This window comes from Drosophila erecta, unplaced genomic scaffold, assembly GCF_003286155.1.
Source record: "Drosophila erecta strain 14021-0224.00,06,07 unplaced genomic scaffold, DereRS2 tig00000021-arrow-pilon, whole genome shotgun sequence".
Taxonomy (NCBI): Eukaryota; Metazoa; Arthropoda; class Insecta; order Diptera; family Drosophilidae; genus Drosophila; species Drosophila erecta.
In genome coordinates, this window is record NW_020825198.1 from 23,972,207 (window position 1) to 23,997,451 (window position 25,245).

The window sequence follows — 25,245 nt, forward strand, 5'->3', positions numbered from 1 at the left end:
TAAAGCAATCATGCTATATTTAAGTACTTGCTGCGAATGATGGCTGATTAGCAGTGGAGTACTGCTGATCCCCTGTAAAAAAGCATTATGTCCGTATGAACTTGAAGATCTCGAGAAATATAGCAGCTGGAAATTAGATTAAACATGCAGATTCTACACAGGGCAAGTTAGTTCCAACACGTTGCCATGTCCACTACAACGCCCACTACACCACTACAACAAATGTTTTAATTTTTTGTCGTTCTATTATTTGTTTCACCAATTTCTATCGGTAAACCGAAAACATTTTGGCCAAGCCCATATAAAATTAATAAGTGACATATATGGAAATGCCCTGGATACGAAATCCAACCAGCAACCTGAATAGCGCTCAAGACATAAGTCCAAAGCCATCGTTTACACGTTTTGATAGAGGCACCCTAGTTATAAATATACCACACGCCTGTACTGTCGACGGCAGACAATTTTTAGACAAAGAATTCAGTTTTTGAACCCACTCGTAAACATAAAAGCTTTAATTATACAAAATACAAAGCCTGGAAACGTATTCACAGCTTGGGAAAAACGAAAACGAATTTGTTTTTCTAGTTTTTATCTGAAATTGTTGTAAAATCATAAAAACATATGCTGGAAGGGGATACAAATAAAAAAAAGCAACAGTTTCAAGAACTTTTTTACATTTTTCTATTAGATGAAAAAACAAGACTTCCCGACTATCAGAGTGCGAACGAGAAATCTCAACATTTCCTGGAATATCGGTAGAAATTGGGGAACCAAAAAAAAAATAAATAAAATGACAAAAAAATTAAAAATGTGGGTGCCTCAGTTTTGGGCGGCTTGTGGGCTAACGCCCACATTTAGGTTGGGCATTTGTTGTAAGGTTTACGTAAACAGTTATGCCCAAGTGCAATTGTATCATGATCAATCACCCACTTAAGGACCACTCTACATAAAATCATAGTCAGCAAATAGCACTCATTCTTTGTTAAGCGTTGAGCAGCAGCAATACGTGTATGATATATAAGAAATATATAACATCGCAGCTTTTGCTGGCGTCACTGAACAGGAAGACATATTAAATAAATTGATGTACATAAGCGATACAGACGTGTCACTAAAAAAACTAAGTGTTCTTAACAAACTAAATCAACTCGATATATAGCGCGCGGTACTAAACGAGTACCAGGTACACATATTGTCCTTTATTGGTAATTTGTATATTTTATTATTGTAGTTCCTAAAGGCTCAAAAGTGAAAAAGTGGATTTCGAAGGAAGTGGACGGATTTATATTTATTTGGTATCATGCTGAACCAACAGAATTACCTTGGGATCTTCCTTTACCTATGGGAGAGGTTGACAATACTTTTATCTATCATGGACACAATGAGTTTTACATTAATTGCCATATTCAAGAAATACCGGAAAATGGCGCTGATATTGCTCACTTTAATGCTATTCATAAAAATAGTTTTCTTAATGACACTTGGGTTCAAAAAAAAAGTGTATTTGGACTTGGATCTCATAATTGGAAAGCGAGGTAATTCATGAAATAATTTTTTAATCTATGCACCTAATTCATTTCCATTGCTATCACATAGCTAACTTGTAACCTGACCATTTTCGTGGGCAATCAACAGCATTTATAAATGTAATTTTGTTGGATTACATAGTTAATAATGATTTTATTGCATTACATAATAAGAACATTATTTAATTAGATTGAGGGGGATAAACAAAATCGATATATTCTTGAAGCAAGAATTCGATGATTCTTCAAAGATAAAAATAACCGTTTTTTTTTTTTTAATTTTGAACACCAACAAGAGGCGATTGAATTATTGAGAATTATTTTCTCAATGATGCTTAGAGTATTTCGGTGGATAGTTTGTATTTTTAACGCAACTATCACACAATTTGTCTGTGCTTTTAATATATTCATAAATGAATGCAGTCATTTTGACGATACCTAAGTAAGCGGTATGAAGTTCTTCTATTGTTATCTTCCCTAATCTTCTTCGCTGTGCTTAAAAATTAAAAAGCCAGTTGAGATTTAAAAGTTCTGTTCTGGGACATACTTTACAAACTTTACATACGAGTATAGTATACCATTTTACTCTACGATTAACAGAGTATAACCAGTAGCATAAGAGGATCTGAAGTCTCAGTGGCAGTCTCTGTTGAGTGAGTTGGTAGTAAGTGGCTTTGTAGTGAGTGGCTTGTAAAAACTTTTAGAATGTTGGATAGAGTGCTTAATTGCTTAAATTGTCATTTGCCAACTAGACTTCGTAAATATTGTATGCCGGCACCGCTCGCAATTCATGTTGAGGACGACATCTTCAATTTTCGTGTAGTGCTGTGACATTTGTACCCTTCTCTGCCCCATTAATTTAAAAAATGTATCTCGCTTCTTTTTTCCCGCGGGCCCTTCTCCAGGGTGTGAACCCCCCTCCTTGTGCTCTCGTATATTCCGGTATTGTGTTCTTATTCGTATTGTGTTACCTCCATGTTTCGCGTTGAGCGCAGCCGCGAATCCCGGAGCAACGGTCTATAACCGATAGCACCCACCTTTACCCACACGCAGGCTACCTGACCTCCACGAATCTCCGCACATCTACCGAGTACTCGATCGTCGGCACGAAACTATTGCTGATATAAGTTAGTAGGAACTGTACAGGCGTCTGGCGGAATTTAGGAACAGGAGAGTGCAGCTAACACGGCGTACGACTTATGAGCCCAGAGTTCCTGGCCGTACCTTACTCTAAAAGCCTTACTGTAGCAATTTTCCCCGTCCAAGGGGAGAAGAAAGATATAGGAAATAGTAAGAGAAGGAGGAAATTTGTAAATATTAGTACGATCTAAATATGTGTTGAAAAAGTTTGTATTGATCGCTTTAAGAGCAGCTGAGAGTCGGGATTAGAAACAATAGGATAAAGTTTATTATAGTCAGAACATAATACACTGTAGGGGTCATGCAACAATGCATGATCGACAATGATTTAAAATTAGGTGTAAGTAGTTTCTAGTGAATCTGCTCGGAACAGAGACTAACTTAGCCGACTAACCAAGCCGGGACTGTCAACTTCCACGAATCAGATTATAAATAAGGACTGTTCCAAGCATTGTTCTACGGTTAGCTAGGCAAGGATTTACCTGATTAAATTAATCAACTAGAATAAGGAAGTAATATAAGGTTTGCATCCCAATTTAGGCACCGTAAGGCAAAAAGTAAGTAAGCAAAAGTTGTTTTGTACCGATTCATTGCGGTCCGAGTGAACTCCGTATTGCGGACTCAAAACGGAAGATCCATACCTAAGAATCGGACAGACTAGCAAAATTAATAAGGTTTCGGTATTGTTAGGAGCATTAAATTGCTTCGACCATCTTTTTATAAAACCAAGCACACCCCTGTCCTTATTGACAATAGACGAAAAGAAGGGTCTAGAAGAACACCAAGATCATTAACACGTTATTCTGTCCAAAAAGCACCCACTTAGAGTGTAGAGCGTGTCTTGGGCTGACACGACTAACTAACTTTACACTTGGAGCCATGTAAGTTTAGTAAGTTATCACGGCATCATATTTGAAAGCTATCTATATCAGATTGTAAGTCCGTATTGCAAGAAATGTCCTTATATTGCAGGCATAATTTAACATCGTCTGTGCACGCGAATGTTTTATTACCAAAGGAAGGTCGTTAATAAAGTAAAAAGGAGCGGACCAGGGTCGCTCCCTTGTGGGACGCCGAATGTGACTCGGAGAATAAAAGAAAGAGAATTTTTAAAGAGTACCCGTTGCGTCCTGCCATTTAGATAACTTAAAATGCAATTTAGAAGATCAACAGGGAAACCTAATAAATCATGTTTAATAACCAAAAGTGCATTATTAGCAAAGTCAAATGCTTTACTAAGGTCAGTGTAGATGACATCTGTTTAAAAATTTTTTAAAAGCCTTGTATTAGAAAGAAAGTTAGCTCTAAAAGGTTAGTGGTATAGATCTGCGTTTATAAAACCATGCTGACACGGTGATATAACTATCCTACAAAGGTGCTGAAAGGTGCTTTTTGAAAATGTTATCACTCTTCAGATAACATTTTCAAAAAGCTTAGGGATAGCCGACATTTTAATGATTCCTCTATAATTGCTTGCATCCAATTTGTTGCTTTTTTATGGAGGGGGATCACAAATGACTCCTTCCATATATGGGGGAACTGTGATGACTCCAGAGATAATGTTAACAGTTTCAGTAGAGGCTTGCACAGGGCTTTCGCACAGAACCTAAGCACACAGCCAGTAATTCCGTCGGGACCTGGCAAATAGACAGGCTTAAAACGATGAAGATCGTAGAGCAGAGAGCTTCCATTTAGAATGGGACAAAATATTCAATTCGATTTTGATAACACGTGTAATGCTGTTCGGAATGAGGTAAAGTAAAATATGTTGTTTGAAAAAACTGTGCAAATAGATCGCCTTGCCAGGGGCTGCGGGGCATTCTCCTTAGGCAGCCTACCACCAGCGGCTTTCTTGCGCCTTGACGATTCCTTAGGCTATCAAATAGCTTAAGGATATTAAACTGCGAATATAGTGCGGAAAGGAGATCATCAGCTCGAAGTTAACTATCTCTACCCAGGCCTTTCAAGCCACCTTTAGTTTGTCGCATAAGCCCTAGGCAAGCATTACTACAGTAATTGAAATTTGGGACCTTAGCTAGGTCATCACTTGTTCGGCCGCTAAAACCTTCGCACTTAGTGTGCACCACTTTATCACACAGCGAACAAGTAATTTTTGGCTGCTCAGGCTTTATTATTGCATTTGTTTTAGAAGCAGAGAACATTAGTTATCATTTTTGTTTGTTTCAGACCACCATATCACAAATCGAAAGTGAGCTGTCAAATGTACCGCAAGAGCGCAGTTAGCACACTTAGAACTTTGGATTTTGTGTGGGTGAGCGAGAGAGAGCGGGTGCACAGTGCAGTTAACGGGCATACAAAAACGCACAAAAGAGAGAGTAAACAGAACACAAAGACAAAAAAAATACCAAGCTCAGCATAGTTCGATCCCAATTTTTGGCCTATTGGGGGAGTCAGGTGTTTTCGAATAAAACATCGTTTAGTTAAGCACATTACGCCGGAAGTACAATAGAAACATCACGATGGATACATGCCTTTAATTACCATTAGTATACATTTCAGTTGATCTGGATGCTTTAACTTCAGCTCATTTTTTGAGTGGTAGCCCGAGCCGGATGTGCTACTTCAATTTCTATTCACTCTACAATTAAATCGCTCAATACTTTCGCTTTTGTAAGCTATGCATGTGCGCATCGATGCCAAATTTCGCCGTGACAAACAAAATAAAATCTATTCATTCGAAATAGATACATACAATTGGTCGTTTTCTTTCTTAAAAAAAAGTTAATAAAAAGCTTATTAGCTCAACAGACATATTAATATTTAAAAAATATTAATGATCAAATGGATATTTAATGGTATAATTATAAAGGGCACGGAAATATATATAAATTTCGATCAGCAGCTACTATTGCTTACACTACAGTTCTTCTGGTGGTCCTTGAGGGCGGTAATGCGGCCCAGTACAGAAGAGCACTTTACTAGGTGTTCTTAGTGTATAGTTTTGATATCTTCTATATAAAATATGTCAATATATATATTTACGAATTCAGACCGAGGGTTTAATAAAAAAAACACACGATTGAGTTTTATGTTATATTAAACCTTTTTATTTATTCCATTTAAGGAAAGAACTAGATCCTTTTGATTATCACTAAGTTGGAAGTTTAAATTGGCTTTAGCGGAGTTATCGCGGTTGATAACGTACTCAGTACTGAACTGTTTTATAGACAATTTGGGGAAGCCAAAGAGCGAAGCTTAAGAGAGTTGGGTTGTACATCTCTATTTTCCTGTTGGAAGAGAGTCTTCTGAGAAATAGGGATAATTGGAGAATCCAGAGACAACTGCGTAGGTGTAGGCGCCGATCGCGAAAGTTTATTATTTTAGTTGCCTCGCTAAGTGGTCGAATGCAAATGATTAAGCGACGAGAGTCTTGCTTATTAAGGCGACAAGTGTCTATGTTTATGATAAAGCGACAAGTGTCTGTGTTTATGATTTGCGATCTGTGAGAAAGGGTGGCTTTGGAACATGACGCCGTGTCCAAGGTTAATCGAAGGGCTCTCGTTCTTTGATTACATTTTGTGCTTAGACTTAGATATTTTGTGTTTATACATTAATGTGTGTATACTAGTGTATGTTACTTATAATTATGTTATGGGGAGTTGTAAGTGTAAGATTGGATATGTTACTGTATAAATTAATATAAGTAGAGTGCTGCAGGGGGATCCCTCGCCGCAGTAACTGGTATATTGCCGATTGGCCGATGATCTCCAGGTGTCCCTCGTACGGAAGCGGGGGGTAGTGAATTCACTTGAAGATTTATGATGATTATGTTGGGAAGATGACTGTCTTCCTTTTGGCTTTGGCCTAGGGACTCAGATAGCTATGGTAGTGTATGATGATAACGACAGATGCCGGAGTAAGTTTTATGAGATTGTGCTCTTTATTATTGGATCATCCAAAACGAACTCACTTAAAAGCCAACATAGAAAAAGCTTTATAGCGGCCTCTGCCAATGTGCAGAGCTTCTGCCGGCTATGTGCGAGATTCCAACTAAATGCTTGGTCAGCAATTTGACCGGTGCTGGTGAGCGGACGATCGGTCCGGTTAACTTAGTTAACTTATATATATAACAAGAGAGAATGCTATAGTCGAGTTCCCTGACTATTAGATACCCGTTACTCAGCTAAAAATTAGTTGCAATGCATCTAAGCCACCAAGTTTTTTGTCGTTGTATATATTTTATTTGTTTAGATTTCTAAAGATAGAAGCCTGGGAGACATTCAAAGCCTACGGAAAATCCACTGTGCCTTCCGGAAAAGATAAAGTTCAGTAACATTATATAACATAAGGGAATCGGCTGTTTTGATAAAAAACATAACCATTAAACTGCATTATTCCTTTCTGAAGGTGGTCTCCTTTTGTTGGAAAATTAAAATACTTGGCGGAAGTTAACCTAAGTCATACATTGCAACTGTTTGGAAAGTTTTGCTGTTTTCGTATGGAAGTTTCTGGCAAGCAGGTAAGCCATATGCATTCATGTTGTTTTAATATACATATGAAAGTGTTTTTAATTCCATTTTTTTAGATTGGACCATCATGTGTTTGCCTCGAAGTTAATTCATATACATTTGGAAAGATTATAGTTTTTCAATATATTACACCAATCGAACCGTTGTTTCAAAAAGTTGTTCATCAGTTTTATGGTCCTCGTTGGATTGCGCCACTTATGAAAATTTTTATTTATGGAGAAAGTCTCATGGTAAGCAAACTGTATAAATAATATACCACATCAATTAAATCGACATTTTTATACCATTAGTTCGAACGCGATATTAACATATGGAATCATAAAGTATTTCATCGGAATCCTATATTAGCTAAGGAAGATACATCGATAAAGAAGTTTAGGTTGTGGTTCTCCCAATTTTATTCGTCGAACAGCAAATCATATTCCGAAGCAACCAACATGGGTTGGTAACTAAAAATGTACTGAAATTTAAAATTTTATTAAACGATTACTGAATATTCGAAATAAAAATAATCACTTTTTAAGTATTGTACACGAGCTGGTCATTTTCCCCGGATACAGATAGTGACCAGGCAAGAGTGGCTTCGAGGCTGATGGATACAGTGTCTCGAATGAAATAAAAGGCAGCGAGAAAAAGCTATTTATTGGTTTTTAAATTTTCAATATTTTATTAAAATAATTTTTAATTATATTATGTGCCCATTATACCCGTTAGTGTAATTGAGTATTTAAGATTCATTGAAAACAGGCGAATGCATTTCCGGCATTAACCTTGAAGAGGATTACTAGTCAATTATTATCTTAAAAAGAGCTAGCAAGATTACAGATTGTGGCCATGCCCACGAACAGCAGAACTGTTATTCCTTAAAAGGGCATACTTAATTTGTTAAAATAACTTACAGGTAGAAGAAAGCGTTTAAGTAGAAATTCTTGGTTATGACTGCAAGCCGAGACGAGCCTACTATGTACATCTGTCCATCTGACTGTGGGAATGATCATCGATTTCTCAGAAGCTGTGGCAGGTTCAAGACCTGGTATGCACTTTAGTGACGCTTACGCTCATTATAACTGCTACAAGGCATTTTCGTCATGCCAACTCTACCAACTGTACTTTAAATAAAGGCACTTTTTCTTGGAAGTAATGTTTTTCAAAAAGATTTTCTGATTTCAACAGAGTCAGAAAAAGAATTTTTGCGGAGCCTGCAATCAAACTGAACAATGGAGAAAAGTTGCGCCAACCGCCGAAACAATATTCAATGAATATGAACCCGCAAGCACTAAAATATAAGTGCCCGGAGGTTTGCGAAGGTAACTGTACAAAGAGACAGCGCTACCTAGAGCGCACAACAATAATTTTTTTGTATACATATGAAAATGTACAGCGATACATTAAGCAAAAAACCAAACCAATATTAACCAAACAATAAAGTTTCCCCATTAGCGCGTGATCTGTAAAGTCACACAAAAATGTAGGTACAAAAACAAACAAGAGAGAACGATATTGTCGAGTTCCCCTACTATCAGGTACTCGTTACTCAATTAGTGGAAGTGCGAACTAGAAATTTTCACATTTTTCTGGAATATCGAAATAAATGAAAAAAAAAATTAAAAGATGTTTCAAACTTGTGGGCGTGGCAGTTTTGCATGTAAGAGTGGGCGTGGCAACATTTGGAAATAAATTTTCGCTGCGTTAATGTCCCTGGAACCTTCATGATTAAGCTTCAGCGTTGTAGCTTTGCAGTTCCTAAGATCATACAGACATGGTCAAATTTACTCGGCTATTGATCCTGATCAAGAATATATACAGTGGTGGACACTAATTTAGCACACTATGCATGGTCGATTTTCTTTTCTTATTTTCTCAGTTGTTAAAATGATTAGATCAGTAATAATTTATTGTGCGGGTAGGTACTAAGTAGAGAATAAGTACCGTTATTTTCACCTCTCTAGCTTTTGTATTCTTTCTTTGCCATTCGATTTTATCCAGAAACCCCCAAAATTGGCTGGACACGAATTTAGCACACTTGAGCACTTTGATCGTTATACTTACAGTTGTTGGAAGCAAGCGAATTTTTTCGATCTTAAATTAATTAATTGTGCTTTATTACTTCGGTAAATACAAAAAACTTCGGTTTAAAATGGCTAAAGGTCGCTGGTGTACTGAAGCACAGCGAGATGTCATCCAAATCCTGAAATCGGCGGGAAAATCAATTTCATATGTTTCAAAGGATCTTGGCTGCTCTCGAAAAATGGTTTATAACGCTTTGAAACATATTGAAAACAATAGTAATGCAAAATGGCAAAAACAAATACGCCAACCCCGTAAAACCACAGCCTGGCAGGACTCATTCAAAAAGCGTCCAGTGATGATCCCTTTATAAGTTCAAGGGCGATTATAAATGAAATTTCATTAACCCAAGGAGTAAATGTGTCTTCCAGGACGATAAGGAGACGTTTTAATGAAAAAAATCAACGTGGATGTATAGCACAGCAAAAATATATATAGCACAAAAAAAATATAAAGGCAAGAATTAAATTCGCCAAGGAGCATATGATCAATCCTCTTATTTTTTGAACAAATGTGCTTTGGAGCGATGAATCCAAGTTTTGTCAATTTGGATCAGACGGAAAAAAGTATGTTTGGCGTCCTCTGAACATGCAACACCATCCACGATACAGCATAAAAGACGGTCAAGTATGGTGGAGGAAGTGTAATGTTGTGGGCAGCATTTTCTTGGCATGGTGTGGGTGAAGTACACAAGATGGATCAACGGATGGATCAACAAGTCTATACAAAAATAATCTCTGATGTTATGATCCTCTTTACCGTTACAGTGGCGTTTTATGCACGATAACGATCCTAAGCATACTTCACGACTAGTGAAGAGTTGCCTTCAGGATAGCATTATTGACGTTATGAAGGGGCCAGCTCAGTCCCCCGATCTCAATCCTATTCAGAACTTTCGGGTGGATGTTCAGAAGCAGATTGGACTTGTAACACCCAGCAATTTAAATGAACTAAAGAGCACAATAAAAAATGCTTGGTCTGCCATACCGCAGTAGCGATGCGCAGCTTTGGTGGAGACTTTGCCACATAGACTTCTTTAAGTACATAAGCATAAAAGATATCCAACATAATATTAAAAGTTAAAAAAAAAAAAATAATTTACTGTATAAAAATACACTGTTTTGTCAAGTGTGCTAAATTCGTGTCCAGCCAATTTTGGGGGTTTCTGGATAAAATCGAATGGCAAAGAAAGAATACAAAAGCTAGAGAGGTGAAAATAACGGTACTTATTCTCTACTTAGAAACCTACCCGCACAATAAAATATTACTGATCTAATAATTTTAACAACAGAGAAAATAAGAAAAGAAAATCGACCATGCATAGTGTGCTAAATTAGTGTCCACCACTGTATACTTTATATAGTTTATATAGCCACCTGTTACATGCATGTTTTTAATAAATCCAAAAACAATACGTACGAGTGCAAACAACAAAAACTTCAGGTTTAAACAGATTAGTGCACAGGCCCATTGACGACTAGCTGAACATATGTTACGTTACGTACAATCATAAGACTTTGAAGACTCGCACATAAGACCAGCCAGAATCTAAAGCAGGGGAAGGGGTACAACCATTTCGTTGAGCTACATGGAATGCAACCCAGAAAATGCAGTTCGGCAATAAACGGATGTCAGATAACCAGTCCAACGGCCGCAATCGATCCCACGGAAATTCTATCCAGTAACGGGCATAGTTCAGCAACACGGTATTGACTCGCAAAATAGGGGAAATATGAAATATGTCTCCTGGGTGGAAACACTTGGCCTATCAGACCGATGACCAAAGTAGCCAAGAAAAAGCTCTGAGCCGGTATAAAAAGCCTTTAGCCAACCGAGACAGAGAGAGTGGAGTTCTTTCTTCTTCTGGAAGGTGTCATACTTGGGAGAAGTTCGTCTAAAGTAAAAGGTCGTGATTTCGTAGTCAATAAGTCCAGAGAACCCGGAGAGGACATATTCACTCCAATCTTGTACAAAGTTCTAGGATTCCAGGGTCCTGTCCTGGAATGACATGTGGCGGGCCAAAGGACACCTTATAAAGGAAGATTAATTTTTTTTAGTTCAACCGACAGGAAGTAAAGAGGGCGCTTGCAAAGGAAGATCGACAATTCAAAGCAACGTACAAAAAGTCTCTAGATGGGCGGCAAGGAGTCCAAGGCTTCCAACAATACAGCGAATGTGATCAACACCTTAAAAGTGATCGACCACAAAGTCGAGATATTGGGCGTACAGCGTATCCTTGATTTCATTGCGATGTTGTTGGTTCTTATGGCGATATTCAGATTAGTAAAGGCCTACAAGAGGTAAAGCAGCGGCGTAGTGACGTTAACCATGCATTGGAAAAGATTGTCGAGCATTCAGCAGCCTCAATAAGTTGCATCGGGAAAGGCGAAGTCCGTTTAGAATGTGTGAGCAGTGACAATAAAAAAAATAAGCAAATTAAACTTGCATAATAATAACCAGCAAACAAAAATTGTGAACCTATTCTTCCCGTTTACGAATACCAGCAAAAACAAATTAAATTGGGGTAAGTTTGACGAACCACAGTTCCCGCATGTTCTTGATGTATCTTTTTTATATACAAATATATATATACATATTCTTGTATTAGTGGTAACCAAAAAGGGATTAGCCATAAGGGATACTTTTTATTGTTAGCCTCTTCCAAGGCAATATATCTCATGGATAAAAATAAATAAATGGCAAAAATAAAATGGTAGAAATTAAGATAACTTCTCAGCGGCGAGTATCAGTCTTGTTTTTGATATGCAAAAACAAGAGCCCTCTGAGCGATGTTTGTAGTCGTGAATAACCAACAATTTTTGTTGACGTGTGCACCGTGGTCCGGTGGTGAGTCCGCTAAGGCAATTGTTGTAAACTTCGTAAAGCATTTGTATACTAGCCGTTAATTTTTGTTTTATTCGTGGCACAAGCCAGCAATATAGAACCAATAAAGAAATGCATTAACTTAACTACAACAAAATGAGTATGAGGTTCTTAGGCGAGAAGTATGGTAGGTCAGAAGTGTTGACATAACGTTTGACGGACAGCCTTCACAAAAGGATATCGTTTTGCGTGTGTAGAGGAGGGAATGTGGCCGAAACTTTGTCCGATCGTTTTACCATCAAGTTAACAGCTAAGCTTGTGGGGCACTGTGGAGCTTGTGGGGCACTGACGAACGGTACGAATGTAATTATTTTTACAGGCGCTTCCTATATTTATGCTCGTTATGTTGGAGAGGCGAGAGGCTTACCAATATCCCACGACCAAATACGACGAACTTACGCTGGCAACCTGGTGCCTGAACATCGGATGCCTCTCGCTCGGCCCAGACACGGGCACTAATATGCCGACGTAACACATACCCCATGGCCAACATTTTACGAGCTGTTCTCTGAACTAATAGACAACAGGAAGGATCTCAGCAACACAAGGAAGCTGGGATATTTAAGAGCCTGCTTAAAAGGAGAAGCTCAAATGGTGGTTAGCCATTTGATAACGGGATCAACAGCTAGCTATGCAGCAGCTTGGGAGCTTATCTGCAAACGCTATGAGAATAGCAGAAAAATATTCTCCCAAGACTTCAACAAATTAATGGAACTGGAGTGCTTCCTGCCCCATGATGAGAAAAATGATGAGCATATTCATCATAAAGCAAAAAGGAAAAATAGGAAGCTCTGCTGACGTAATTTTAGCAGAAATTCTGCTGCGGAAATTTTCGCCAGAAGCCTTGCAGCTGTATGAACAACTTGTAAAAAAGGCAAGAGCTATACAGTCCTTACAAGATGTACTGGAGTTTATTGAGCAACAATACAACTCAGTAAATGCCATTACCAAAAATACCGCTCAGCTTGCTACAAGAAAAGTGCAAGTTTGATCGTGTGCCTTTTGCTCTAAGGATGGCCACGATATGATAAAGTGTCTCAAATTCAGAGCACAATCAATCGAAAAAAGAAAAGAATTCGTTCAAAAGAACAGCATGTGCTTTAGATGCTTTGGAAAGTATAATGCTATCGACTGCAGAAAGGAAATTACATGCAATCGATGCTCCAAAAGACACAACAGCCTTCTTCATGAAGACACAAAACGCAGTATCAACAGCAATAGCCTTAAGCAAGCGCAATACACACTATTGGCTACAGATGTTGTTTTAGTGAAAAACAAATCTGGAGGTTACAACGAGTTGAGGACGCTTATTGACGGTGGATCCCAGAAGATGCTGATTTCAGAGGAAGCAGCACAAATATTAAGGATTCCCAGAGTAAGGAGTACTATAGAGGTCGAAGGTATCTCCCAGACTACTCAATTATCAAAAAATAGTGTCCACCTGACGATCAAACCAAAAATTCCAAGCAGCTTCAAAGCATCAACGGAAGCATTGGTTTTACCAACACTCCATAGAGCCCTTCCCAGCAAAAAGTTTGATATTGATATCAACAAGGAGTGGAAGGACTACAGGCTAGCAGATCCACGATTCAACGAGCCAAGCAGAATTGACATGGTGATAGGTGTGGATCTATTTCCCCGGATTATGATGGAGAAAATAAAAACCGTGAATGGAATCTTGGGACAAAAAACCAAATTAGGATGGATTGTGTCCGGAAATGTAACTCGAGCAGCAAAGCATAAAATTATAAGTTCCACTACAACAATAAATCTAAAGGACCTGGAACGCTTTTGGGAATTGGAAGATGAAGCCGATGAGACGATTACAGACAATGCAGAATACGAAAGAAAATTCCAAGAAACAACTGTCATCAACGAGGAAGGCAGATTTGTGGTTTCAATTCCATTCCACCAAGAGGCAAAGCTGGGGGACTCTCGCAAACAGGCAATGGCAAGGCTTATGCAAATGGAAAAGAAGTTTCAAAGAAACCCAAAGAACTGGGCTGCATACAACGAATTCATGATACCTTAATACCTTAAGATGGGACATATGGAATCTGTAAAGACAACGGGTCAAGGTAAATACTATTTACCCCATCAAGCAATCATCAAGCCTGGAAGCTTAACTACGAAGCTACGAGTAGTTTTTGACGCATCCGCAAAGACGACAAATGGACTAAGCCTAAATGACGTTATTATAGCTGGTCCTAAGATTCAAAAGGATATATTCGATATTCTAATTAAATGGCGCAAGTGGCAATATGTTATGGTAGCTGACATTGAAAAAATGTATCGCCAAATAAAGGTTGCTGAGAAAGACCTAGAATACCAATATATCCTATGGAGAGATGATCCAAAATTGCCGATCAGTGAGTTTAAGTTAACAACCGTAACTTATGGCACCTCGGCAGCACCTTTCTTAGCACTTCAATGGGATCCGAAGAAGGATACATTTACGTTTTCGGCAGCAAACCCAATGCTAACACGCATAACAAAGCGGTTAGTGTTATCACAGTTGTCCAGAATTTTCGACCCACTAGGATGGTTGGCACCTGTAACGATTCAAGGCAAATGTTTCATTCAGGAACTGTGGAAGTTACCGATGACTTGGAACGTTGAATTGGAATCCAACTTAGCAAACTGGTGGATGGAATATGCTAAAGGTCTATCAGATTTAGAAGAAATTAGCATTTCACGCTGGACTGAATGCTCCAAAGGTATTATGGAGCTACATGGATTCTGCGATGCATCAGAGAAAGCATATGCAGCGGCTGTGTATACAAAAGTAGGTGGCAGAGTTACTTTGCTAGCAGCAAAAAGCAAAGTAAATCCTATAAAAAACAGGAAAACAATTCCAAAGCTGGAATTATGTGCTGCGCATTTACTAGCAAAGTTATTAGCGAAAGTGCAGGCTATATGGAGCAACAAGATTACAACGCATGCATGGAGTGATTCGCAAATTACTATTGCTTGGATACAGAACAAGCGTAGCAAAGATAAGTTCGTCAGAACTAGAGTGGAAGATATCAATAAACTAATTCCCAATGTCAAATGGAATTACGTTAAGTCGGAAGAAAATCCAGCAGACGTGGCATCAAGAGGGATATCACCGCAAGCTCTTAAAATCTGTGAAATTTGGTGGAGAGGGCCGAATTGGCTATCTATAGATGCACAACACTGGCCCACTCTAAAGGAATCGGAAATTGTTGTGGTATCCACATTGATAAAATCCGAATATCTGCATACCATCTTTTATCGAAGTATTCATCGATCGATAAACTTCTTAGAGTAATGGCGTATGTATTACGCTTCATAACAAAGCTGAGAGGAAAATCGCAACAGCCGTCACATCTTACGGTGGAGGAATTAAAACTAGCGAAGATTGCTGTGGTAAAGATACAACAACAGCTAGATTTTGGACACGAAGTCAAACTACTCAAAAACAAAAGACCATTAGACCCAAAGAGTAAGTTACAGGCGCTAAATCCTTTTTTGGATAGTGATGGCGTACTTCGAGTTGGTGGACGACTACAAAACGCAATGATACCGTATAATGTAAAACATCCAATTATACTGGATAAGTCACATTTGACTTGGTTAATTGTAAAGGATTCTCATAAAGAAACTCTGCACGGCGGAATTAACATTAGTAACGGCTGATTACTCGTTTCAAAATACTGGAATCGACTACGCCGGACCGTTCCAGATTCGCTGCTCAAAGGGGAGAGGTCAAAAAACTTATAATGGATACATTTGTGTATTTGTTTGTATGGCAACAAAAGCGATACATCTGGAAGCTGTTAGCGACCTTTCATCAGACAAATTCCTGGAGGCTCTTCGACGGTTCTTTGCAAGACGAGGCAAGAGTGAGAACCTATACTCAGATAATGGAACAAACTTCGTAGGAGCTTCAAGAGTATCGGACAAAGAATTTGTAGCTGCCATTAAAAACAATAATGAGTTAGCACCTACACTAGAAAAAGAAGGCATCAAGTGGCACTTTATTCCCCCGGGAAGCTCCCACATGGGAGGTTTATAGGAAGCCGGTGTAAAATCAGTGAAGCATCACCTTAAACGAGTTATTGGTGAAAACAGCTTTACATATGAAGAATTTGCATCGCTGCTATGTCAAATCGAAGCAGTGCTAAACTCGCGTCCATTAGTCACTGTAAGGAGTGAAAACGATGGTGAGGACATATTAACGCCGGGTCATTTTCTGGTGGGAAGACCTCTAATTGGAGTTCCTGAACATTTTGACGAAAGTAAGACAATCAGCTCTTTGGATAGATGGAAGCTTATTCAACGCATCAGAGGTGATTTTTGGAAGAAATGGAAAGAGGACTATCTGGTGTCATTGCAACAGCGAACCAAATGGCGCCAAGTAAAGCCAAATCTGAAGGAGGGACAGCTGGTTCTTATAAAACATGAGAACACTCACCCTGCAAGATGGCCAATGGGAAGAATCATTAGTACGACTAAAGGACAAGATGATAAAGTCCGGGTAGTCACGGTTAAAACAAGCGATGGGGAAGTAAAAAGATCGCTAAACAAGATCTATCAACTTCCTGTTAGCGAAGCAAAACCAGCTGGAGCTGTAAAGCATAAATGAGAGACGACTACTGGCCGTACATTTTTCCCCCCCGGAGAATGTCTAAACATGTGTTTAGACATGATAAGTAGACAAACTATAAATATGTTCTATTTAAGGGCTGCAATAAACATGTCACGGGACAGCATAAGTGGCAACTACAGATAAGTACGATTGCAGTGGTCTATTGCCGAAGTGTCAAGAGATATGATCACGCGGGAGGTGACTAGCGCGGTCATAGGCCACAAACATAGATTTAAGATAAATCTCAGCTACATTGACCAACGCAGACTGCAGCGTCTTACAAGCGCTGCATTATATAATTAGATGATAAGAACCTATGTAAGAATGAATGAAAGGCGATGCCCTCGCAGTAGCGAGTCAGTTAGATTCAAACACCCGAATTGAACTCATTAAGTGTACGCATTAGTTTATAGTGTGAACACCCAGGGTCCATCGCGATGTAATCTCACCGCCCGGATAGAAAGGGGTGAGTTTTCCGGAACCTAGTTCCTGTTACTTTTAAATACATATAGTAATATATCCATTATTACACCCACAACTCCCCATAAGATAATTATAAGCAACATACACTAGTATAAACCCATATACACACATTAATGTATAAACACAAAATATCTAAGTCTAAGCACAAAATGTAATCAAAGAACGAGAGCCCTTCGATTAACCTTGGACACAGCGTCATTTTCCAAAACCACCCTTTCTCACAGATCGCAAATCATAAACATAGACACTTGTCGCCTTATCATAAACATAGACACTTGCCGCCTTTATAAACACAGACTCTCGTCCCCTAATCATTTGCATTCGACCACTTGGCGAGCCAACTGAAATAATAAACTTTCGCGATCGGCGCCTACGCCTACGCAATTGTCCCAGGATTCTCCAATTACCCCTATTCTTCAGAAGACTCTCTTCCAACAAGAAAATAGAGGTTTACAACCAAACTCTCTTAAACTTCGCTCTTTGGCTTCCCCAAATTGCCTATAAAACAGCAAGCATGCCTCCATGCAGCAGTTCAGTACTGAGTACGTTATCAACCGCGATAACACCGCTTAAGCCAATTTAACTTTCCAATCTCGTGATAATCAAATGGCTCTAGTTCTTTCCATAAATGGAATTAATAAAAAGGTTTAATAAAATATAAAACTCAATCGTGTGTTTTTTTTATCAAACCCTCGGTCTGAATTCGTAAATGGCGCAGCCGGTAGGATAAAAAGAAAAAGTTGTACGACTCGTTTACAAATATCAATCTAGTGACAAAAGATCCTTGTACGACCAAGCGTATCTTTTAATGATTGAACCACGCGAATCGGCGCTAAGTGAACGTAAATCGTAATACAATAAAATTCTATTTATCCGCAAAAGAACTACGTATAATCGGTGGTTGTCACACAATAGTCAACCTACTGCATACGATTAATAAAAGTGTAAAAACAAAAAACCAAAAAACTCTACAGAAACAAAAATCAACCATGGCAACCGAACAAATCCAACTATTATCAGAATCCCACTTGAATCAAGCCTTAAATCAAATTAGGCAAATACCTTCATTCAGTGGAGACACCCAAGAGCTCAGTGCCTTCATACGAAGGATAGAGTTCATACTCCAACTGTATCCAACAACGGACCCCAGGCAAAAACATGTGTTCTTCAGCGCAATAGAGATGCAGCTTGCAGGAGATGCCCAACGAGTGTCACAATTATCTGGAGCAACAACCTGGCCCACCCTAATGAACGCACTCATCAGCGAATATAAAACACAAACACCATGTGAAGAATTACTCCGTCGCCTCTACAATACACCCTTCAACGGAAGTATCCGTAAGTTCGTCGAAGAATTAGAAGTCAAATCATTCACAATATCAAATAAGCTTATGTTTGAAAATAACGTTAACAACACCTTATTATACACAAATGCATTAAATAACACAGTTAAAGATGTGATCATGAGAAAATTGCCCGATAGGTTATTTATGACCCTTGCTAGACATGACATAACGACAGTATCTAAGCTCAAACAAATAGCTCAACAAGAAGGTGTATACGAAATAACCTTCAATGACCGAACGAAACACCAAAATAACTCCAATCCTAACACAAATCCACCCCAAACTTCTAAGAATAAAGGAAATTATCAAAATTTCGCGAATTATGTTATGCACAACACAAATAAATCAAATCCCAACAATAATTCAAAACCTATTGTATCAAACCAGCAGGTTATGCATGAATTTAAACAAAAGCTAAATCAGGGTAGAGCCCAGAACCCTTTAAATTACCCACAACATAATAGTAAGGCACCAAACCCTCCCGTCAAACGGCAGAGAGAAAGTGCTAGTGACCAATACAAAATGGACACAAGCGAAAATTTTCTTCAACCAGCCTCGGAATCAGAAAGCGATCCAGAGGAGTAGGTAATCCATTCCTAAAAATTAAACTAAATAATATTACTCTCAAATGCCTAGTAGACACTGGTTCGTCTATCAATATTATGAAACAAAATTTCTTTAATTTCCCAATAAAATTCTCTAAAATGAAAGTCCACACTATCAATGGCACTATAGTATTGAACCAAAGCGTTTCATTGCATTCAAGCAAACTTTGTCCGACTAAACAAACATTCTTTATTCACAATTTCTCAGGAAAATATGATCTACTATTAGGCAGAAACTACTTAGAGTCAACCAACACTCAAATTAACTATTCAACACAAACAGTCAACATAAATGGCTACCCATTTAAAATGTGGTACGATCACATCCAAAAAGATGAGTCAAAAATTACCAATGAGTACCCCAAGTCATCTAACCTAGAGGAAACTCCTCTACATACCCCAAATTAAGCGGAAACCCCACTTAAAACCAGATGAGCCAAAGCCATCCAATCCAGAAGAATCCAAGACTACCAATGAGCGTCCCAAATCTTCTGAATCTGAGGAAAACCCTCTTATTACCCCTTACATAGAAGAAGCCCTTCTAGTAACATCCTCTAACTACGCCTTAAACGACGAGTTAAGAGAATCCAACGTATTCAGATTAGAACATCTAAATACGGAAGAAAGGGAACAACTTTCACACGTTTTGCTCGAATATAGTGATATTCAGTACAAAGAAGGTGAAAATTTGACCTTCACAAGTACGATTAAACACTCTATTCATACAAAGCACGAAGACCCTATCTATAAAAAACCATATAAATACCCCCAAGCATTTGACCAAGAAGTTAATAAACAAATCAACGAAATGATAGAACAAAAAATAATTAGGAAATCAAAATCTCGCTATTGTTCTCCAATTTGGATTGTCCCAAAGAAAAGCGATGCTTCTGGCAAACCAAAATTTCGATTAGTCATAGACTATCGTAGCCTCAATGAAATAACCATTGACGACAAATTTCCTATTCCTGTAATGGACGAAATATTAGACAAGCTTGGACGCTGTCAATACTTCACAACCATTGATCTAGCTAAAGGTTTCCATCAAATTCAAATGGACCAACAGTCAATACCCAAAACCGCATTCTCAACAAAACATGGACATTACGAATATACTCGTATGCCTTTCGGTTTGAAAAATGCACCAGCAACCTTTCAACGTTGCATGAATAACCTTCTAGAAGATTTAATCTATAAGGATTGTTTAGTCTACTTAGATGATATTATCGTTTACTCCACTTCACTAGAGGAACACATAATGTCATTGAAAAGGGTATTTGATAAGCTACGATCAGCAAACCTAAAATTGCAACTTGATAAATGTGAATTTCTAAAGAAAGAAACAGAATTTCTCGGTCACATTATCACGACAGACGGTATAAAACCAAACCCTAACAAAATAAAGGCAATTGTTAACTTTCCTATCCCAAAAACTACAAAAGGGATAAAATCTTTCCTTGGACTCTGCGGATTCTACCGTAAGTTCATTCCCAATTTTGCAAAAATAGCAAAACCCATGACACTTAAATTGAAAAAAGGAGCAACAATTAACACAAAAGATAATGACTACATGTCCGCCTTCGAGAAACTTAAAGTACTCATTACGTCCGATCCGATCCTAATATATCCTAACTTCGAAAAGAAATTCTGATTAACGACAGACGCAAGTAATATAGCTATAGGCGCTGTACTATCCAAAGAACACAAACCTATTTGTTATGCAAGCAGAACTCTAAACGAACACGAACTTAACTATTCAGCAATAGAAAAAGAACTATTAGCTATAGTATGGGCAACAAAATATTTCAGATCTTACCTATTCGGTAGAAAATTCGACATATTAAGCGATCATAGGCCACTTGTATGGCTAAACAATATAAAAGACCCTAAAATGAAGTTACAGAGATGGAAGATAAAACTTAACGAATACGATTATAATATCCAATACCTACCTGGTAAAGAAAATCATGTCGCGGATGCTCTATCCAGAATTAAAATTCAAGAAAACTTCCTAGGAGAAGATGATCCAATCTCCCTTCCCACAGCAGCTACTATACATAGTGCATCAGAAGATAACCAAAATCACATTCCAATAACAGAAAGACCCCTTAATTATTATAACAGACAATTCGAATTCATAAAAGACAATTTTGACGACGTCCAGATAATAAAAGATTTCCAAAAAACTAGAATAAAAATCAGTTATAAAGAAATGACCGACACCCTTGCTAAAGACTTAATTAAAGAATACTTCTGTAATAAGAAGAGTGTTATTTACTTCCCTAATGAAATCGACTTTCAGATATTTCAAAATGCTTATATTCAAATTATAAGTCCCGACAATTTCACTAAAACCATGAAAACCAGTAACAAACTAATAGACATTCAAACATATGCTCAATTCAAAGAAATCATTCTTAAAACACATAAAGAATATTTACACCCTGGCATAGAAAAACTAACACTTCAGTTCAAAGAACTTTATTATTACCCCGATTACCAAAAGCTTATCCAAAACATCATAAATGAATGTGAAATCTGTAACATCGCTAAAACCGAACACAGAAACACAAAATTAACTATCGAAACAACCCCAGAAACCTTTAACCCCAGAGACAAATATGTCATGGATTTCTACTTAATAAACAATAAACAATTCCTATCATGTATTGACATTTATTCTAAATACGCCTCCCTGATAGAAGTAAATAGTAGAGACTGGCTTGAAAGAGCTAAAAGAGCTATTTTACGTATATTCAACGACATGGGTAAACCCATAGAAATAAAAGCCGACAAAGACTCCGCTTTCATGTGCGTCGCACTTAAACTCTGGTTAGATTCAGAAGGAGTAACCTTAAACATAACGACAAGTAAAAATGGAATTTCTGACATCGAGAGATTTCATAAAACCGTTAATGAAAAATTAAGAATAATATCAAGCGAAAATGAACCCGAAAACCAATTCACAAAATTCGAAAAAATACTTTACGTATACAATCACAAAACAAAACACAACACAACTGGTCGAGCACCAGCAGACATTTTTATTTTTGCAGGAACCCCTTGCTATAACACTCAAGAAAATAAAGTGAACAAAATTAACAAACTCAATGAAACTAGACAAGACTTTAGTTTAGACACCAATTTCAGAGAATCCCCTCTAGTTAGATCAAAAACGACTAACCCATTCAAAAAGACAGGAAATTTAAGACAAATAGACGAAAAACATTTTGAGGAAACAAATAGAGGTAGAAAAATAATACACTATAAATCTAAGTTTAAAAAGAAAAAGAAAATTAATAAAAGTAAATATAATAACGATAATTCCAGGCCTACTCCCGAGCATGATACTCATGTTATGCCTCCTATCGACAATTAACACACAATACTTAGAAGTAACACCTATCCAGGCCAAAAACGGTTACCTAATCTTTCAAACCGGATCATTAGATTTACCAATAAACTATGAATATCACTACTTATCTGTTAATTTAACTAAAACCGAAAACACTTATGAAGAACTTATCAAGCAAGCTCAAATCTTTGAAACTCTACAACAAATTCAGTATCTAACAGAAAAACTTAACAGAGAAATGAACGGTATAAGAATTGCAAAACGTAGTAAACGCGGTCTCGCTAATTTTATAGGAACAATGTACAAATACTTATTCGGCACTTGAAATCAAGAAGATAAAGAAGAATTACAACAACAAATAGGTGACATCTCTAAAAATAATGTACAAGTAAGCGAACTCAACCACGTAATAGAAGCCATTAATAAAGGAATTGAATTGACCATTCATCTAAATAGTAACTTTGAAGGAGAACAAATGTTAGCCTTAGTAATTTTCAACCTACAACAATTCACTGAATACATAGAAGACATAGAACTTGGTTTGCAACTGACACGCTTAGGTATCTTTAACCCAAAACTTTTGAAACACGATTCATTAACACACGTCAATTCTGAAAAAATCCTTAATATCAAAACTTCTGCTTGGCTTAAATCTGATACGAACGAAATTCTGATAATATCCCACATTCCGAGAGAAATAATTAAAACACCAGTTTTTGAAATAATACCATACCCAGACGAAAACAGTAACATACTGACTGAAACAATACATGACAAATATTTTTTACACAATAATCAAACTTACACAGCAAGTTCCCAAAGCTTGGTCATAAATAAATGTATAACAGGTATACTAAACCAACTCTCAACACAATGTAGATACAGTAAAACACATTCTGATTTTGAAATAAAATATGTAGAACCTAATATAATTACAACTTGGAACCTTCCCAAGACTATTTTAAACCAAAATTGTATTAATAGAGAAATTATAATAGAAGGTAACAATATGATAAAAACATTTAATTGTTCCGTTCAATTAGAAGATATATTAATTAGCAACACAATGTTAGATTACACTCAAACTATCTATGTAAATAATAACGTAACAAAACTTGAACCACTAGAATATATTCACACAAAAGAAATAATCGAACAACACAATCAGACGAATAATATCTTTCAAATAATAACACTTACAGCATTAATCATACTAGTTATAATTGTTGCATTGTACTTTATTTATAAATATAAAACTATACCCCAAAAATTAATTGTAAAATTCAAAAATCAAACCCCAGAAAACGAAACTATTATACACCCTGAAACAGAAAACGTTGTACCCCAGGTAAATACCCCTGTATTGTACCCTAATATAAGCGCCTGAGGACAGGCTTTTTTTCTTAAGGATGGGGAAGTAACATATCCATTATTACACCCACAACTCCCCATAAGATAATTATAAGCAACATACACTAGTATAAACCCATATACACACATTAATGTATAAACACAAAATATCTAAGTCTAAGCACAAAATGTAATCAAAGAACGAGAGCCCTTCGATTAACCTTGGACACAGCGTCATGTTCCAAAACCACCCTTTCTCACAGATCGCAAATCATAAACATAGACACTTGTCGCCTTATCATAAACATAGACACTTGCCGCCTTTATAAACACAGACTCTCGTCCCCTAATCATTTGCATTCGACCACTTGGCGAGCCAACTGAAATAATAAACTTTCGCGATCGGCGCCTACGCCTACGCAATTGTCCCAGGATTCTCCAATTACCCCTATTCTTCAGAAGACTCTCTTCCAACAAGAAAATAGAGGTTTACAACCAAACTCTCTTAATCTTCGCTCTTTGGCTTCCCCAAATTGCCTATAAAACAGCAAGCATGCCTCCATGCAGCAGTTCAGTACTGAGTACGTTATCAACCGCGATAACACCGCTTAAGCCAATTTAACTTTCCAATCTCGTGATAATCAAATGGCTCTAGTTCTTTCCATAAATGGAATTAATAAAAAGGTTTAATAAAATATAAAACTCAATCGTGTGTTTTTTTTATCAAACCCTCGGTCTGAATTCGTAAATATATATATTATATATATATATACTTACGTAGTTACTATTTTCTTGAGTCAAATAAATGATCCGTCTGTAACGAAGACAAAGATCAACGCTGAAGCCAAGTATAAATTAAAACACGAACGATTTCGGTGAGCGTCTTTATTTTAAAACTGTCAGCTTAAGACTGAATGTACAGAGTTTTGATCGGCTCGAGGTGAGTCGCGAGAAACGGAAATGTGTTTGTCAGCATTTTTATTTATTTGTGTTTAAGTGCATGCAAAAAGAATGATGAAGTTATACAACAATCATGCGTTTTACTTTTTTGTGGATTCAAGTTTCGTTACGTTATGTTGTGTATTTATGCACGCGCAAGATTGTATGCGCGTTGTTTTTGTTAGGTTTAAGTTTATGTAAGCGTAATATGAGAAGCATATTATGCTACTTCCCTCCCCTTAAAAGGAAGCTTATGCTTCTATTGGGGTTGACGCATATAATCTTGGTAATGCAGTTGGGTTTGTATCCTGTGTTTCCATAATTGTTTTTGTTGTTTTTAGTTTTAAGTAGATACAAACTATACAAAATGTGAGGCTAATGAGTGATACAATAATAGAGACTGTAATATTATTATTTGATATTAGTTTTACAATGTCCTTATGTTC

At 37.3% G+C, this 25,245-nt stretch overlaps 1 protein-coding gene across 8 annotated transcripts in view; it reads left to right on the top strand.

Moving 5' to 3' along the window:
* The window catches only part of LOC26527012 (cholesterol 7-desaturase), a 44,933-nt gene extending 37,271 nt beyond the window's left edge, over positions 1 to 7,662 (top strand). For 6 of the 8 annotated variants that reach the window (XM_026977351.1, XM_026977353.1, XM_026977352.1 and 3 more), the window contains 4 exons: positions 1,235 to 1,538; positions 7,038 to 7,149; positions 7,216 to 7,389; positions 7,450 to 7,662. In XM_026977351.1, the coding sequence (XP_026833152.1) occupies positions 1,235 to 1,538; positions 7,038 to 7,149; positions 7,216 to 7,389; positions 7,450 to 7,608 (749 nt within the window). In that variant the 3' untranslated portion in view covers positions 7,609 to 7,662. Of the gene's footprint in view, positions 1 to 13; positions 167 to 1,091; positions 1,169 to 1,234; positions 1,539 to 7,037; positions 7,150 to 7,215; positions 7,390 to 7,449 lie in introns of those variants that run through there. The other 2 variants (XM_026977354.1, XM_026977359.1) reach the window with 2 other exon arrangements.
* Positions 7,663 to 25,245: the final 17,583 nt, after the last annotated feature.